The 17,587-nt window shown below is 44.2% G+C and overlaps 1 protein-coding gene and 1 non-coding gene across 3 annotated transcripts in view; both read right to left on the bottom strand.

Annotated features, from left to right (window-relative positions):
* The window catches only part of GRIN2A (glutamate ionotropic receptor NMDA type subunit 2A), a 362,545-nt gene that overhangs the window by 141,711 nt on the left and 203,247 nt on the right, over positions 1–17,587 (bottom strand). For both annotated transcript variants that reach the window (XM_037134583.2, XM_037134584.2), the window contains exon 2: positions 6,299–6,891. In XM_037134583.2, the coding sequence (XP_036990478.2) occupies positions 6,299–6,891 (593 nt within the window). The remainder of the gene's footprint in view (positions 1–6,298; positions 6,892–17,587) is intronic.
* On the bottom strand, positions 11,738–11,941 carry LOC119041367 (small nucleolar RNA SNORA73 family). The gene has a single exon (XR_005081029.2). It is a non-coding gene; the product is annotated as a small nucleolar RNA SNORA73 family (small nucleolar RNA).

Below are 17,587 nucleotides of genomic sequence, written 5' to 3'. Positions count from 1 at the left end.
AGTGTTCTACGTATACATTTTCATTTCAATCTGCTACGATAAGAAGAGATGATTATAACACACACATGAACACATTTCAGAGAAAAAAATCTGGGTTCCCAGTGCTTAGTTAGTAACTTACATTTGGTCAGGATGTGGCTAATTCAAAACCAATTCTGTCCTATTACCCAGCCCATGAATTTCTTTGTGCCACACTGCCCTTCTTCCCCTGATCATATTCCTCCCAAGCAATCTCTTGCCAAAAGGATTTAGATCTAAAAAACTTCTACCAATCCCTCCTGCAATCTCCTCAATTACAGTAACCATTTAGAAGCTGTGGGCCAAGGGGTAGGCACCTTTCTCGTCCCATGTTTCACCTGAGGGAGCAGAACTGGAGGAAGTAAGTAATGTGCCAAAAGTCTTAGATCCAGGAGAGTTCCAGTCAGGGATTCAAACCAGGCAGTCTGTTCCAGTGCCTACACTCTCCCCCTGATGCCACCCTGCTTCCCAGGGGGCCCCATCCATCAATGAACTGGACAGATCCTTTGCAACAGAACTGGACAGAACAGTCTCGGTTCTACACCAGCAAAACAGGTAATGGTTTACCTTCACAGTTCTGGGAGTTGCCAGTGATATGCTCTGCGCTTGGCAACAGAACAGATGTTTAATAACTTTGCGGTAGCGAGGGGGAGGTTACATAACATGGCTGAGCTATTTTTGAACTTTGGAAAATGCTGACTGCTCTTTTCAAAGTGCCTTCTGTAAAACCAGGAATGTTAAACTGAAGAATATTTCCCCCTTTCCCCCACTTTTTTTTAATTCTGAAATCCCAGAAATGGAAACAGGTCCACAGTAAGATCATTAGCACATCAGCCTCAGCAAGCCCTCCTTTGTACTGGTCAAGCATCGTAAGCAATAGGTCACTGTTACAGTACCCTAACAACCCAAGCTCTGTGTGTAGGATTACAAATCACATCCACGAGGACCACCAAAGGACACAACTATCTAGCCCCAAGATGTCGTGCTCAACTAGCCAAAGCGGGACCCCAGATCCTCTCAGTGACGCAGGCAACCATCAGGCGTGGCTTCTTCAGGACCTGGTCTGAAGCCATTCACATCTTCCCTCTGCATAGCGGGAGTAATGAGAGCCGTTTGTTTACTGGGCACTTTACAAAAGAAGACTTTTTAATCCAGGGGAAAATGTGCCTTTTAAAGCTGGAAGTGAGAATGCCTAGCTCCAGAGTCCTGGGCTCCACTGTGCCAACTGATGGGTCCATCTTAGGCTGAAGACAGATCTGTTCTCTGCCTTCAGCCACCCAGACTGAAGATCCCGTCTCAACCCACATGCCTATTAAAGGGGGGTGATTAAAAGAAGATGGAACACTTATGCGAAAGAGTACAGCACAGCAACTGAGTGGAATGTGCTAGAATTACATGTATCTTCATAGATAAATCTTGAAAACATGGTATGTTGAGATAAAGTAAACTTGAATACATTAAACACCATTTTTGTAGCTAAGGAAGAACTATATTTGGTCTAAAGTGGCATATACATCTATACTGAAATATAAAACATGTACATGGATTTGAACGACACCAAATTTGTTGTAGTGTTTTCCCCTCCCGTGGAGAGAAAGGGAGAGAAGTAGGACTGAGCAGAGGTGTGATCAGGATTGCTACGTTACTGGCAAGGTCTTATTTCTTTCAAAAATTTTGAAACACATGTGAAACAGGAGTGATTTGGGGAGGATGAAAAGATATAGTGCCCTTAATCCTTTTCTTGTAACCGCCTTCTTTGGCTTTCCGAACCTGCCAGTACGTGCCAGGCCTTGGGAATGCCCCGCTCTTTCCTGCACATGTTTAAAAAGCACATGAGAGTGAGGAAATGTGGTCAGGGGCCCTGGCTTGTGCCAGGTTCCAGCCTCTCACACCAGGTGAGCACCACCAGGCTCCAAAAATGGAAGAAGTTTCATTAAACACCGGGCAGTGGATGATGGCTTGCCACACCTGATGCATTACTTCTCTGGGGCTGAAATACCATGTACAGAATTGCTGCAACTCAAAAGCACAACCCCTGGAAATAGCACAACAGTGTTTCACAGCAGTAGGATTTTTTCTCTTTTTTTTTAGGAATGGAATTCGGGGTGGTCACTGGAAAGGAGATCTGAATGTTTTGCCAATTATCCTTCTCCAATTTCTTTTCCTACATATATTATATTTCAATTGCTCTAAAATTGAGTTATGTTTCCATAAAAATTACACATTTCTGAGTATTCCAGCTGCAGGGCACTTCTTATAATGAAAAGTAGGAATTCATTAGCCCAGCTCTTGTCTTTGGCTGGCAAGAATCGTGCCTCTGTGAGAGGCTCCCATGTTTCCTACTAATTTATCTCTGCTCCTGATATTTGGACAATTATTTCAAATGCTGAAAGTAGCAATGTAAACATAAAATCATTAAAGAGGAGAAGAGGAAAGGGAAAGGGAAATTTCAAATGACCATGATTTCTTAATTCAAGAGTTTTTCAGGGTTATGTCAATTTTATGCACACATTACACACATGCACACACATATACTCACACTCACTCACTCACAATCACACACACACGCACACCTCTCCAGCCCCAGCCCAGAGACCATCCCTAAACTATAGCAGTTTCAAAGTCCTGAGACATTATGGAGACACTTTCAAGGGACATGTTACTCTGCTAATAATAAACCAAACTAGCCTGCTGACTGTAATTCCTGATGACCAAAAACAACCTCACTGATCACTCTGACAGTCATTAAATAATTACCAGGTGCTAGGCACAGTGCTAAGCAGTACTTTTCACGTATCACCTCACTTAATCCTCTCAACACCTAGAACATTGGTTCTTGATGCACAGTTCCCACACCAGCAACATCAGCATCTCCCAGGAACTTGTTAGAATTACAAGCTCTTAGAGTCCACCCCAGACCTTCTAAATTTGAGCCTCTGAGTATGGGGCCCAGCAATCTGTGATTTCACAAGCTCTCTTCGTGATTCTCCTGCATGCTGAACTTCGAGAACCATAGCTTAGAAAATAAGAGGCTATTATCATCGCTTTGCAACAAAAACCTGAGGCCTGAAAAAAGTAAAATGACTGTCCAAGTCATATAGAAAGTGGTTGAAGCAGGATGTAAATCCTGATGAGTGTAACCCCAGAGCCCAGTCCCTTAGTCATGGTGCTATGTTGCTTATTATATGAAAGATAAACATGGATTAAATCAGCAAACACCAGGCAAAAACATGCAAAATTGGTGTATGAGTGTGATTGTGTTAAATCTCAACAGTTAAACCATAACGCTGGAACACAAAAAACAATGACACTTCTCAGAAACATAAAATTTAACTTAAATGTCCACCAAGATGGGATTATTATATAAATCATGATATATCCATGTTAAGAAATATAATGCAGCTTCAAAAGTGGTGTTTGCCAAGATTTCCAGTGACCTACAGAAATATTTAGGACATGAGAAGGAAAGAAATTCAGATATACACTCAGAGACTAGGAGCATTGATGTGGCCCTTTCTTCCCAATGTTAACATGTTGGTGAGGATGTGGGAAGTCAAGTGATTTCACAGAGTGCTGGTGTGAATATAAATTGGTTTAGATACTCAGTAGGATAATCTGGCAATAGATGCTTAAATTTTTAAATGCATATGCTCTACGACCCCAAAATGCTCCTTCTCAGGATCAACCCTAGAGAAATACTCTCATGACTGCATAAAGAGACATGTAGGATTAGACTACGTTTTAGTTTCTAGTGGAAAAAACCTAACACAACCTAAATTTCTATCACTATGAAAGTTGGGTAAATAAACTACAGTATGTTCCTACTGAGGAATGCAATGTGTAGGTTACAAAAAATGTAGATATTTACATATATGTTTGCTCATGTATATGCATATATCTATACATACACACAAGCTACATATATTTATACTTATGTATGTGTTCATACATATGTACACTTATCCACACATTCATACATGTGTATATACACACATATACCTACATATATACACAGGCATATATCTACAGATAGAGAATTGATGGATAGAAAGATGATAGATCTCAAGTGTAGGTTTCCAAGGTATACCGTTGAATGAAAGAAAAGTAAATTGGACTTCTGGCCAAGATGGAGGCATAGGTGGAAACACTGGGCCTCCTCTCACAACAAAATTTAAGGACAACAAAGATTTAGAAAAAAAATACAACCAGAACAGACAGATAATTGAACTGTATGGAAGTCTGACAACAAACCATTCACCCAGACTGGTAAGAGAGAGGGGTGGAGTTGTTGGCTGGTGGAGAGGAGTCACGGCAGGAAAAAGTGGTGGTTGGCAGACCCCGGTGCAGGGAGGAAATGAGCAGACCCAGTGAGGCGTGCAAGGCAGTTGGCTGATTGCAGACACACATTTACACGCAGATAAACCAGGTAAAAACGGGCAGCAAGACAGACCACGCAACCCAGGGCCCCAGTGCAGGGAAATAAAGCCTAAAAGAACTGATTGAAACAACCTGCGGGGATTGAGGTGCCAGGAGAGACTACCAGTCTCAGAGTTCATTGGAGAGACCCACATGGTTCTAGAAAGTACACAAGCCCACCCACCCAGGAACCAGTGCCAATACGGCCCAATTTGCTTGTGGGAAGCCAAAAAAGGGACTGAAATCTGAGAGCAAGTGGAGCAAGAGCCATTGTTCCTTCTCTGACTCCACCCCCACATACAGTGTCACAACCCAGAGACTGGGTTGCCCCGCCCTGGTAAACACCTAAGGCTCTGCCCCTCATACCTAACAGGCATGACCAGACCAAAAAATTATGGCTCAAATGGAAGAACAAATCAAAGGCCCAGAGCCAATACTTTTAAGCAACCAAGAGATAGCCAACCTATCAGATGCACAGTTCAAAGCACTGATAATCAGGATGCTCACAGAACTAGTTGATTTTGGTCAAAATTGGATGGAAAAATGAAGGCTACACTAAATGAAATGAAGGAAAGTGCACAGGGAACCAACAGTGATGGAAAGGAAACTGGAACTCAAATCAATGGAGTGGACCAGAAGGAAGGAAGAAACGACCAAACAGAAAAGAATGAAGAAGCAAGAATTCAAAAAAATGAGGAGAGGTTTAGGAACCTCCAGGACATCTTTAAACATTCCAATATCTGAATCATAGGGGTACCAGAAGGGGAAGAGGAAGAGCAACAAGTGGAAAACTTATTTGAACAAATAATAAAGGAGAACTTCCCCAATCTGGCAAAGGCAATAGACTTCCGGGAAATCTAGGAAGCTCAGAGAGTCCCAAAGAAGGTTGACCCATGGAGGAACACACCAAGGCCCATCATAATTACATCACCCAAGATTAAAATGAAGGAGAAAATTCTAGAAGCAGCAAGACATGAAAGGACAGTCACCTACAAAGGAGTTCCCATCAGACTGTCAGCTGATTTCTCAAAGGAGACCTTGCAGGCAAGAAGAACCTGGAAAGAAGTATTCCACATCATGAAAGACAAGGACCTATATTCAAGATTGCTCTATCCAGAAAAGCTCTCATTTAGAATAGAAGGGCAAATAAAGTTCTTCTCAGATAAGGTCAAGTTCAAGGAGTTCATCACCACCAAGCCCTTATTATATGAAATGTTAAAGGGGCTTATCTAAGAAAAAGAAGATAAAAATATGAACAATATGAACAATAAAAAGACAGCAAACTCACAGCTATTAACAACCGCACCTAAAACAAAAGCAAAATAAGCAGACAGCTAGATCAGGAGTAGAAACATAGAAATGGAGATCACATGGAGGGTTAGCAACAGGGGAGTGGGAGGAGGAGAGTGGGGGAGAAGGTACAGAGAAGAAGTAGCATAGACGGTGGGGAGAAAATAGGGGGGAAGCAAGAGTAGTGTGGGAAATGTAGAAGCTAAAGAACTTATGACACATGGACATGAACTAAAGGAGGGGAGAGTGTATGCAGGGTGGAGGGGAATGAAGGGGGAGAAATGTGACAACCGTAATGGCATAATCAATAAAATATATTTAAAAAGAAAAGTAAATTACAGGAGACAGCACATGAAGTTGATTAAAAACAAAGGAGAGAAGAGAGGAAGTGGGGAGAGAAGTGCAGAATCAAACAAAAAAATCCCATAAACATGTACACAACATTCTCAATTTTTAGTGCACATTTTCAGCAATGAATGTGTACTGCCCTTAGTATTTAAACAAACAAACAAAGGCAGCAACAACATCGCTCTGATCCCAAGCAAAGAGAGACAAGCAAAGCTCCTCCTCTTACTGGTGCAGAGTGTGCAGCGGGGTCTCTGGCTTCTCTGTCTGCCCGTAGCAGCTGGCCTTGGCCTCAGGGATGTAGGAGAACCTCTCCAACATGGAAGACGCAGCAGTGGTTAGGATGCCCAGGCCATCCCTTACTCTCGCTTCCAGGCTGTAGTCCCAGTCATCATAGGAGACTGAAATCAGTCCTGATGGAAACTCTTTGGGAATGAGCTCTGTGTTTCCAGAGACCAAGCTGGGGACAATCCAGAAGAAATCATACCCAGTGAGGCCAAGAGAGCGGGCCTCGCTCAGGATGAGGACGGCCTCATCTTTGGAACAGTAGAGCAAGATGACAGAAGAGTGGATCTTCTTCAGCTGGACTTGAGTCTTTGCATCCTCAAAGGAAGTGTCCAGGGTGATCACGTTCTGCATGTCCCAGCCCACAAAGCTGTTGTCCACTGTGGTCTTAATGAAACTGATGAAGTCCCTGTAGCCAGGGAAGATGGTGGTCACCAGGGAGAAGACATGCCAGTCGTAATCCTGCATGATCTTCAGCATGACCGTGGCTTGTTGCTGGATGGACGCTCCAAATTGGAAGAAGGTAGACGTCGGATCCTGCCAACAGGTTAAAAAAAAAGAAAAACAGGATGAGGCAGAAGGCAGTTTATGTAGCACCATCTGTCTTTATAGGCTCAAAGAAGCTTCTTCCTAGAAGCGAAGGAAAATAAATCACCTATCTATTCATTCTCAAACATTCCTGAGCACCTACTATATGCCCCACCCTGGAACAGATACTGGAAATACAAAGGTGAGAGGGGCCCTGAACTTACAGCCTGCACCCTGGTATAGTGGAGACCATCTGTTATTTTTGCCATCCCATCGTGTATTCTCCTCATTTCCCTCTAGCTCATCCCATTCATCCTGCCCTTTTGAGTCCATGTTTCCAACAGAATGAACCCTTTCTGGCCCCCAGGCTCATAACTGGAAAATGAGGCCAACAGAGACAAAACAAGATCAGTAAATAGAGACAGATACCTGATGACACATTTGGACCACCTGGGGTTTGCTGTGCCTGAAGTCATTTACTCTGGACCTGTTGGTTTATAAGCCAACACATTCCCACATTCACCTGAGCCAATGTGAGTAGTTCTGTCGCTTGTATTCTAGACTCCTGTCTAGTATAGAGTGTAATAAATGCTGAGTGGACATCTATATGCTGAATCAACAAATATTTGGTGAGCACCTAAAAATGCAGCATCATTTAAAAGCTTGGAGAAATAATAGTATATACGACAGACACAGACATTGCCTATGGCTTGTCTGAGGAAAGGCAACTTCCATAATCTGGGGGCTGAGAGAGACATAAGAGGATGTTGAAGAGAATCCAGGTGTGGAAGAGGGGGAAGGAGTGGACACTGGAGTCAGAGGAGCCTGGAGAATAGATGTTGACTATTCCATGAATTGGAGATAAATGCATTATGGTTTGTGAAATAGAGGGGATGAGATGATGCTGAACGGCTTGGCAGGAACCCCATTATGTATGGCCTCAGGGGTTATTTCCAAGAGCGTAGACCTTATTTTGAGCACTAGGGGGGGCTGCTGAATGCTCTTACTCTGGAAAGGTAACTTGGGTGGGGTTGAAGGGCTTCTAATAGTCCTCACATCTCCCCAAGTCTGTGATCTAATCATGAGAACAAACTTCCATTTAGAAAAGGCAGGTGGTACAATTTACAAATTACCTTTGTACCCCTTGACCTGTCAAATCTCTATGATGATCCTGCAAGTTTGCTGTATCATTAACAGGGGGGAAAAAGGCTCAAAATGGTCACAACTAGTGAGTAGCCAAATTCAGACTGTGAATACACATCCACCACCCTTTCCAACACGAACCACAGACATCTTGGGATCACTGAAGATCTGCCTATGGCAGATGCTTAAACAATGGTGCAAAAATGCCAGCGAAACAGACGGTATGCCTCTGTGTTATAACAAAACAGGGCTTCACAAATGCTAGATATATTTCTTTCTGGAAACTGAAAGAATTCTCCAAGGGTCCTTATCGTAATGCAGCCAAGCTTTCATTTGTATTCTGTATTTACCACGTGCACTTAACACAAACTTAGTAGTACAGCCATGGGGATTCCATTGTGTGTGCTGAGTTCTTTCAGAACAATACGTTGTAGCAGTGCACCTCAATTCTTTTAAAAAGTCTGCATAGTATTTCCTGTAGGCTCTCACTGAATGGGAAGCTTTATCTGAATGGCCCAAAAGCTATAGTTCTTCAAAACACTCCCCTTTTCAAAAATGCATGGGTTGGGGGGATAATTTGAGTGCAGTGTGGCTTGAAGGCAGAGAGAAAAAACAGGAATAAATGCCTTCTGGGCCCCTTCCAACATTACAGTTCTATGAATTTTACCTAATTAAATCAATTAAAGTGGAAAACAGATTTAAAGACTTTGGATAATTATCTTTTTCCCTACAGTAGCTTTTGGAGAAATCCAATGTTCTTGGATTGACTAATCATTTTAAATCATCCTCAACAAGACTGAATGGCTCAAGGGCAGAGATTTTGCTGCCCTCATCTCTGTCCCCAGAACCTGGCAGAAGGTTTGGCACATGACACATCACTTAATGGAGGGTGAGGAAATGCATGAGTGAATGAATGTGTGAATGAAGCTTAACAAGAATGTCCTTGGTTTAAACATAAACTGAAAGGGAAGAATTCAGTATCTGAGGTTCCGTTTGTATGTATGTATGTATGTATGTATGTATGTATGTATGTATTTAGTCCATGCGGACTCCAACAGCTTGGGGGCTCCTCTCCACATCAGCTGTCCTCCAGACCACAGGGACACACAGAAACCTAAGTTGATCCTTAGCCTATTTCAGAAACTAGCATCACCAGATCTATTGGCATGCCAGTTTTACAGACCCACCCCCTGAAAACCAGCCCACTCACCCTGCGCCCAAGGAAGCTGCATGCAGAGAAGGAACTGTCTTTTCTTGCAGTGACGAATAATGCTTTGGAGAGAAACTATCACTCAGGTCCTTCATGGACCTCACACAGCTACCTTACACCACTTTCACTTCCACCAACATCTGAAACAAACTTCAGAAAGCGCTGTGCAACAAAGGCATTGTAATCCCCTTGAAGGGATGGAAGCAAGAGTTATTTGCAAAACAGAATTGCACAGCGAGGCACTGAAGAGGCTCACGTTTAGCTGTGGGTTTTTCTAAGGTAGTTTTGTGGACTGGCAGGAGGTGATGGGGGAATTTGGCCACATTCCCAGAGCCTGGCAGCTGATATGCCAAATGGTCCCTTCTTTCGGAGCCCTGAACATTCTTCCTGCTTCCTGCCTGGATAGCAGAGGCCGTCCCTCCTGTACTTAACCTCTTCCTGCTGCCACTCAGCCTGTCCTTTTCGGATTCTGTAGATCAGTTTCTGAACACCTCTGGCACCAGCCTCTCCAGTAGCATGAAGCATCGGGAGAGGAACAGATTTCAGACACCCACTTTGGTTCTGAAGCAAAAGCAGTTCTCTCCCCATGCTCAGTACTCTGCAGAACACAGAACAAACTGTTTTAAACACAGAGCGAGGGAGTCAGGGAAGTGTGGGATTCCGGGTGTCTGCTCTCAACTCTGTTTCAATCCCACATGACAGAGGTATCGCTCCAATGTTCTAGAATGTTCCAGAGCTTGACTGAATCTTCAGGGTGAGACCTGACTCCATGGGTATCAAAGCCTGATGTTTAATGCTGTCTGTTACCAACTTTCATTTACTCATTCATGAAGGCTATACAGGACACCGACACCCATTATCTCTGATTCTAACTCGCCAAGAGGTTGTAACACTCATGGCTGGCATTTCTCATAAAGACAGAGGGAGAGAGGTTAAGTGATCTGCCTAAAATCCATGTGGCCCCATGCTGACAATAGCTCAGTTATTGCAAAATGTCATCTACTGTTTCTTTACACACAACAGTGGCTCTCGTTCCTGGCTGCACAAGAAAACATCTTGGAAAGTTATTTAAAAATACCAGTGCTTGTGCCCCATGCCAGTTCAACTGAAACTGAGTTTCAGTTTCAGAGCTACCAAGCCTTCAACCACATTCCAACATAGCACCTACTGGCCACATGTGACTATTTAAAGATAAAGTAATAACTAAAAGTAAATATTTGGTTTCTCAATCACACTAGCCACATTTCAAGAACTTAATGGTCTTTAAACTTTAAAGCTGATGCTCTCCTACCCCTGCCAACCTCATCCCTAAAGATGCCAATTCAGTTAGTCTGGGACGGGGTCCAGGATTTTTTTATACCCTGGGTGAGTGTAATGTGAAGCCAGGGTTGAAAACACTAATCTAAGCCTTCACTATCCAACCCTGTAGCTGTGCATCAGCTCACTTGGGGAATTTTTTATGCTTATAGATTTCTAGGCTACACTTCATCCCCACTGAATCACAGCCCTAGGAAGGAGCCTTACTTAGTAAGGAAGGCTTACTTAGAATATGTATTTTCCCATAGCTAAGTCCAATCTCTCTATTTTCATGATGAGGAAACTGAGGCCCCAGAACCTTGAATGATTTGATCCAAATCAGTGGTACCATATGAACAGATGCAGGGCCTCTTGCCTCCTAATCTGGCACTTTCTTTGCTGTGTCATGATGCCATCAGGTATGAAATATGTTCTATAAGGAGTGTGGGGTTTGTATGAGGGACACGGTCTTTGCTGACAGCCTGCCTGGGATCTGCTTCTTAGTGCAAGTGAGTTATTTAACTTATGTCTCTATTACCCCATCTGAAAAATTGGAATAATAGTAACAGCCACCAGCTTAGAAAGTCACTGTACATATTTCCAGAGATAATGCACATGAAGTACTTGGCATATAGGAGGCACTCGGTCAGCTTGGGTTGATGTTAATAGTGGTGGTAATTGTAGCCTTGACCTTGTCAAGCCCCAAGTCCCACAATCATCATGGATGTCTTAGTGTCCCACTTCCTACTTATTCTTTGCCTTCTGAATTTCCAACACTTTTGTCTTTACCTCCCATCTCTCTGCCCTGACTTGTGTATGGTTGACTAGCTGCTGAGAGGCACATATCTTGCCCGCCCTCAGACTGGAGTCCTGGAGGGCAGAGCATCACACACACCCTTCTGCGTTCTCCTCCAAACTGTGCATGGTACTGGGCTACTACCTTGGTAATGAAACTAGGAATAGTATTCTAAGTCTGTAAGTCTGCCAGTGGGCAGAAAGGTAGACTAGTGCTTTATGTATTTGAGCAAACCTGCCAGATGTACTACTCTAGAAAGAAACATTCATCTACTGATTGCTTTTCATTCATTCTGTAATTTAACAAACTCAGTCACATGCCAGGCATTGTTTGGGGGAAGTGAATCTAGGGAAGAAGATACCAAAGTGAAGGTCCCTGCTTTTAATGTTTCTGTTTTTCTCTTTTTTCCTAGATGTTTTTTGCATGGCTTGTCTCCTCAGTTGTTGTCCACAGGACTCTGAGAAGCTGTAGGAATATGCGGGCACAGACTGAAGGCCTGGCTTTCCAATATCATGGAAAGGGACTGTACATCATGGGGTAGAGCCCTATGCTCCTCTATGGCACCTGGACAGAACCCTGAGAATAACCTGACCTCCCAGGGGTATCCACATTGAATGAAGTTTCCATTCTTGTGGGAGGAGATAGACAAGGAAAAAGGAAATCAATACATAAAATAGTTTCCAGGAAAGCAGATGATTTAATAGGTCAGAAGTGGGATGGAATTTAGAGGAGTTCCATTTTAGATCAGTTAGTAGGCTACATTGGTGCTACTCAAAAGAATGCCAAGAAAAAGTCAGCCAAGAAAAGCTGAGAGGTGGAGTGTAGGTAAGGAAAACCATCCATGCAGAAGGAACAGCATGCGCAAGGATACGAAAGAGTTTAGCAAGTTCAGGGAACAGAACAGAGGTCAGAACAGCTGACATTTCAAGGAGAGCAGTAAGAGATGAGTTAGGACAATAAACAGAGACCATATCACAGGGTGAGTATCCTGTAGATCATGGAAAGGGGTCTGGATGTAATTCCTAGGTCAATTTTATTCCAAATAAGTCCTCTGTTAAATGAAGCATTAGTGTCTCCCAGCAAGGGAGCAGGGAGGAGACCTGGAACTTTGGGTACATTGGGGTTCCCTGTGAGCCAGCCCTGCTCTTTCCTTTGGAATTTTGATCTGTGCCCAGAGGGCATCCTACACTGAAGATACTATAAAGCACAGGTGGCAAACACAAGGCTCACGGGCCGAATCTGGCCCTCCACCTTGTTCTATCCAGCCTGGCACCTTGTTTCTACCCAGCTGCAACACTGAGCTCCTTGCCCCTAGCTAAGGAGTAGTTACATTTTTACAGTCCTAAAATTACATTCAGCCCTTTGAAGACAATCACGAGGCTGACGTGGTCCCCAGTGAAAATGAGTTTGACACCCCTGCTGTAAAGCATGTAACTCTTGGCTATATCACTTAGTCAGTTGGTATCCTAACCCTGAATAATAAGGTTAAAAATTTCATGTCTACCTGGATACTCCAGACCTTGTTTTAGTTCATCATCCAGAGCCAAGTTCTCCTTCTACAATGCTGGAGGAGATAATGCACAAATGTATGGAGAGATGTATTCCTTGACTACAGTTGCAACTAGTTTAGGACAGACCAACATCCTCTGCATTATTGAAAACCACACGATGATTGATGCTCTTGGCCCCAGCATGGCTTTCTGGATCATTAGCAGAGCTGGCCAAGAAGTAACACCTGCTGAGATTCAGGCCCTTATTTTTATGCAAGGACATAGCAAAGGTGGAAGCAGGCTTCACCCAAGTGCTCTGTCAACCTGCAGGTGAGTGCATCTGACTCAAGGCTTCCAGACAGGGTTGTTAGCAATTACAGATTGCCTGAGGTGACACAGGAGCATCGTTTTGTTGTTGTTATGTTTTATTTTGTTTCTTGCCAGTCCCAACTATAGCTAAGATACCGGCCTCACTCTATGCACCTAAATCCTTTTTTTCAGGTACCCTTTCTTAAAGAAGCAAAACCTCCCTTGGCCACATCATAGGCATTTGTTATCCTGACCACTGATCATCCTTTCTTCCTTTCCTGATAATGGTGAATTTCCACTGAGAGCCATCCTTTCCCCTCTTGCAGTCAAGCCAATTAGCTCATCCACTTCTCACAACGTCAGCAATTAGTTCTAGGGTAGGAATATGTCCTAACCTGCTCTATACAGACTGACTTTCAGGATTTGTGGAGAAAACAACTAGGAAAAGACAATTTCTCTTACTGTTAGACTTGAATCTGGAAGGACATTCAGCCATAATTTCTGGCAGCCATTCTGCCACCCCACATACTATCCTGAGAAGGAAGCCAAAGGTGAAGCTAAAAGATGGAGTCACCAAGTTCTGACATTTCTGTTGAGGATCTTGTTCAAGCCATACCTGAAGACAAATACCCATGTTGTGATCAAATGTCCCAAATAACGGTCTCTTTTTATTTAAGCCAATTTGAATTAGCTTTTCTGACACTGGCAACCTAAGATTCCTGGTACCACTCTGGCTAAAAAAAAAAAAAGAGAGAGAGAGAGAGAATAATGTGATTCATTCCTCATTCATCTTCCAAACTTAGAAGAATTCAAACCACAGAGTGGTATATTTCTCTTCACCATCCCTCCCTTTTCTTATCCATTCTCTCCCTCATCCCCGGGGGGGGGGCAGCTTCCTCTTTCCATATCTCCCGCTTCCCTGCATGAACTTCTTTACCCCTTTTTTATTGTTGACTTTTCTTTAACATGCCGCCATAATTGATTTCCTCATAACCCAGATGAAAGACATGACCAGTTGCCACCAATAATAATCACTTGTGATTAAGCTGTTCCAGAGAGAAGGAAAAACAAACAGGCCTTGTTCATTAAGTCCTCATCTCTGGCTGTCACGTGTAGAAGGGCTGCTGCTGAATTGAAGGAAGCAACTTTATTTTTGGAAAAAAAAGAGTTTCAGGCATTTCCATACACTTGCTAGGTACAGGACCTGGTGGTAGACATTATAGAAATGTTATAGAAGTGTCCTCTTGAAAATATTCTCCACTGTTCTCTAAGTGATGTCTACAAACAGCTCTTAGAGCTGAGCCTATGGAGGAAATTGCGCCTCCCTTTGGGGTCTGTATGCCCATGTCATTATAAGCCCAGCCGTTGGTGCCAAATAGACAAAGGCCTGAAGCCTTGGCTCTTTCTCTTACTAATGTCAGGACCTTGGGCAAAACCCTTAATATCTTTGAGAAGCCATTTTCTCATTTTTCAACTGGAGGGAACATTAGTCCTTACTTGGAGGAAGTGGTTGTGATGGCAATTGTGCATGGATTGCTCCCAGCACATATCCAGAGCTTGCTTAACAGGAGCTGTGATGGCTGTGGCTGTTGTCACCATGAAAGAGTTAACCACAATGACAACAGTGAAACCCCAAACACCACAGTCCAGCACAACATCAGTGCAAACACAAATAGTCCCCTGTGGCTCTTTCCACATGTTTCCTATATGTCCTGATGACGGCCTGATACCATGGCTCCCAAGGAGCTCTCTGTGTGCCAGACACAAGCTGAGAGCAGGCTGACAATTCTGCCTAATGTTAAAACTGAAATTCCTGCATCCCTGGAACTTCTCTGGTTCTGAGCAAACCAGAACCACTCCTCTGTCTAGCAAAGAGTTTCAAATACATTCAGTCCTCACACTGACTTTCAGAGAAGCATTTCTGTTCCCATTTTACAGTTGAGAAAGTTGAGGCTTATAGGGACATGCTTTATTATTTTAGTAAGCATGGGAAACACTGGGAGACCTTGTCCCACTGCAGACACCATTAAGTGGATGCAGGGTGGAACACTGCCAACAAGCTCCCAGGTGGCACCCATGTTCTGGCCCAGGAACCAAGCTTTGAGGTACAACACTGGATAGGCTCAGCAGCATGTCCAAGGTCATGTGCAATATTTGGCAGAGCAGAGGTTCAGACCCTAGGGGTCTGACCCCACAGCAGCCTTCAGCCATGATGCTAGGGGGCCTCTTTCTGCCAGGGAAGAGTGGAGAGTGACACAAGATAGTGTCTATTGTCTAACATCCTCACCTTTGCATGTTTCCATCGGACCTCCCGGCTGTGACAGCTGCATGTCACAACCTGTTGGTCCCGTTGTCTTATCTAACAAAGCACTTTCAAGAGAGACTGTGAGTCAGAATGCACTGCATTACGTAGAAGAGAAGGAAGAGGGGCCACCCCACCACACTGCAGGGAGAAAGCTGAAGTCACTCAGGAACCCAGCGAATCGGGGGAGATAGCCCGTCATTCAGAGGGTGCCTACACCCATCTGCTTGGTGAGAAATGATTCCACTGTGCGCAAACCACCCCCTTTCCTGCATGTGAGCCCTGCTGCTTTCAAACTTGAGGGAATTGCTGAGTCTCTTGGGGCCTTCATCTTTTCATTTTTGAAATGGACCTAGTGGGACTCTGGTTATTTGGAGAGGTACCAGACATCAGTGACACAGGGCTGCACAAAGATCCATGAACTGCAAAGTAGGGGGCCAATGTGCCAGCTCTTTGGATGCAAATGAGCACTGCCACCTCCTCTCTCTCCTCTTCCCCATCCACTCCCAAGGTGCTCCCAGAACATGCTGTCCAGTCTGTTGGGGATCTTGTCACCAGGTATTTTAAGTGCCTATTTAAATATCTGTCTCTATATGACTGGATGAATGCTAATTCATCTCTGCAGCAATAGCACCTAGTTCAGCTCCTGGTACATGATGGGGCCCAGAACAAGTTAGCTGAAGGTATAAGTAAGCAAAGGAATGAAAGAAAGAGAGAGAGAGAGAAAGGAAAGAAAGAAAGAAAGAAAGAAAGAAAGAAAGAAAGAAAGAAAGAAAGAAAGAAAGAAAGAAAGAAAGAAAGAAAGAAAGAAAGAAAGAAAGAAAGAAAGAAAGAGAGAGGGAGGGAGGGAGAGGGAGAAGGAAGGAAGGAAGGAAGGAAGGAGGGAGGAAGGGAGGGAGGGAGGGAGGGAGGGAGGGAGGGAGGGAGGGAGGGAGGGAGGGAGGGAGGGAGGGAGGGAGAAGGAAGAAAGAGAGAGAGATGGGTTGTAGGTATGACAAGGTGAAGGAATGAACAGTGAGTCAGGGGCACGCCCATGGAGTTGGGAAGGTGGGGTATAAGTGAGAGTTGTGTGCATGGGGGTGTGAGGTAAAGGGAGCTGGGAGGCACATCTGAGCATCTGATGCACAGAAATCCTTTGCTACCCAAACTTTCATAATTCAAAGGCTGGAAACAAATACACAATTTTAGGGTTATTAGGCTGGCATTCTTTGCTGTCTGAACTCTTTATATTTGCTTTCCAGACCTCAGGAACCAAACAGATTTAGTAAAAAATGGTATCCCTCTCTACCCAAATCCAGGAATGGAACAGGTTCCACCCAGAACCTGTGTCCACCCTGTTGTCGGCGCTGACTCGGAGCTCCCATGAGCACAGGACACAGTCTCCCTTCCCCAACTCTACCTCGCTCCCAAGCCCCTCCTTCTGCCTTCCCCTCACAATGACCTATTCTCAGCACAGAAGCCAGACACAAAAGACTACATCTGTATGACTCCATTTACGTGGCACATCCAGAACAGGCAAACCCATAGAGGCAGAAAGCAGATCAGTGGTTGCCAGGAGCTGGAGATGAGAGAGGAATGGGAGTGACAGCTGATGGATATGGGGTTTCCGTTTGGGGCTCTGGAAATAGACAGCGGTTGCATAACAATGTGAATGTACTCAATGCCACTGAATTGTACACTTTAATGTGGTTACAGTGGTAAACCTTAAGTGTATTTTATCATAATAAAAAGACAAAGGATAAATAAAGCAAGCAGGACTTACAGCTGAGGCGGGTGCTTCATCTAGGTTCCTTCAGTCTTATAGCCCCCTTGGTGGAATGGGGACCCTTGGGGAACCCTGGGACCTCAAGCTCACTGAGACACTCATGCAGCTGGAAGGAAAAATTCCTGGGGGCCTGTGGGAGTATGCTGTCACCCATGTCTTCATGCTCCTCCTGGGTATCTGAAGTCGCCAAGTAGCCTTGCAGTCATCAGTCACCCTCTGACCTCAAAGAACTAATAGACTAAGTGACCGTGACAACAGTCTCCTCCAGCCAGGGCTCCCAAGTGGGTGTGGCACTTCCTGTTCTTTCACACTCTCAAACAGAATAGTACCATTGCTTTGCCAGAGAACAGACCTGGCAGAATCCCAGAAGGAGAGCTGGTGCAGTGGAAGACAC

This window comes from Artibeus jamaicensis, unplaced genomic scaffold (genome assembly GCF_021234435.1).
Source record: "Artibeus jamaicensis isolate MK-2021 breed Jamaican fruit bat unplaced genomic scaffold, CSHL_Jam_final contig_729, whole genome shotgun sequence".
NCBI classification, from domain to species: domain Eukaryota; kingdom Metazoa; phylum Chordata; class Mammalia; order Chiroptera; family Phyllostomidae; genus Artibeus; species Artibeus jamaicensis.
This window is presented reverse-complemented; position numbering and strand designations above follow the sequence as displayed.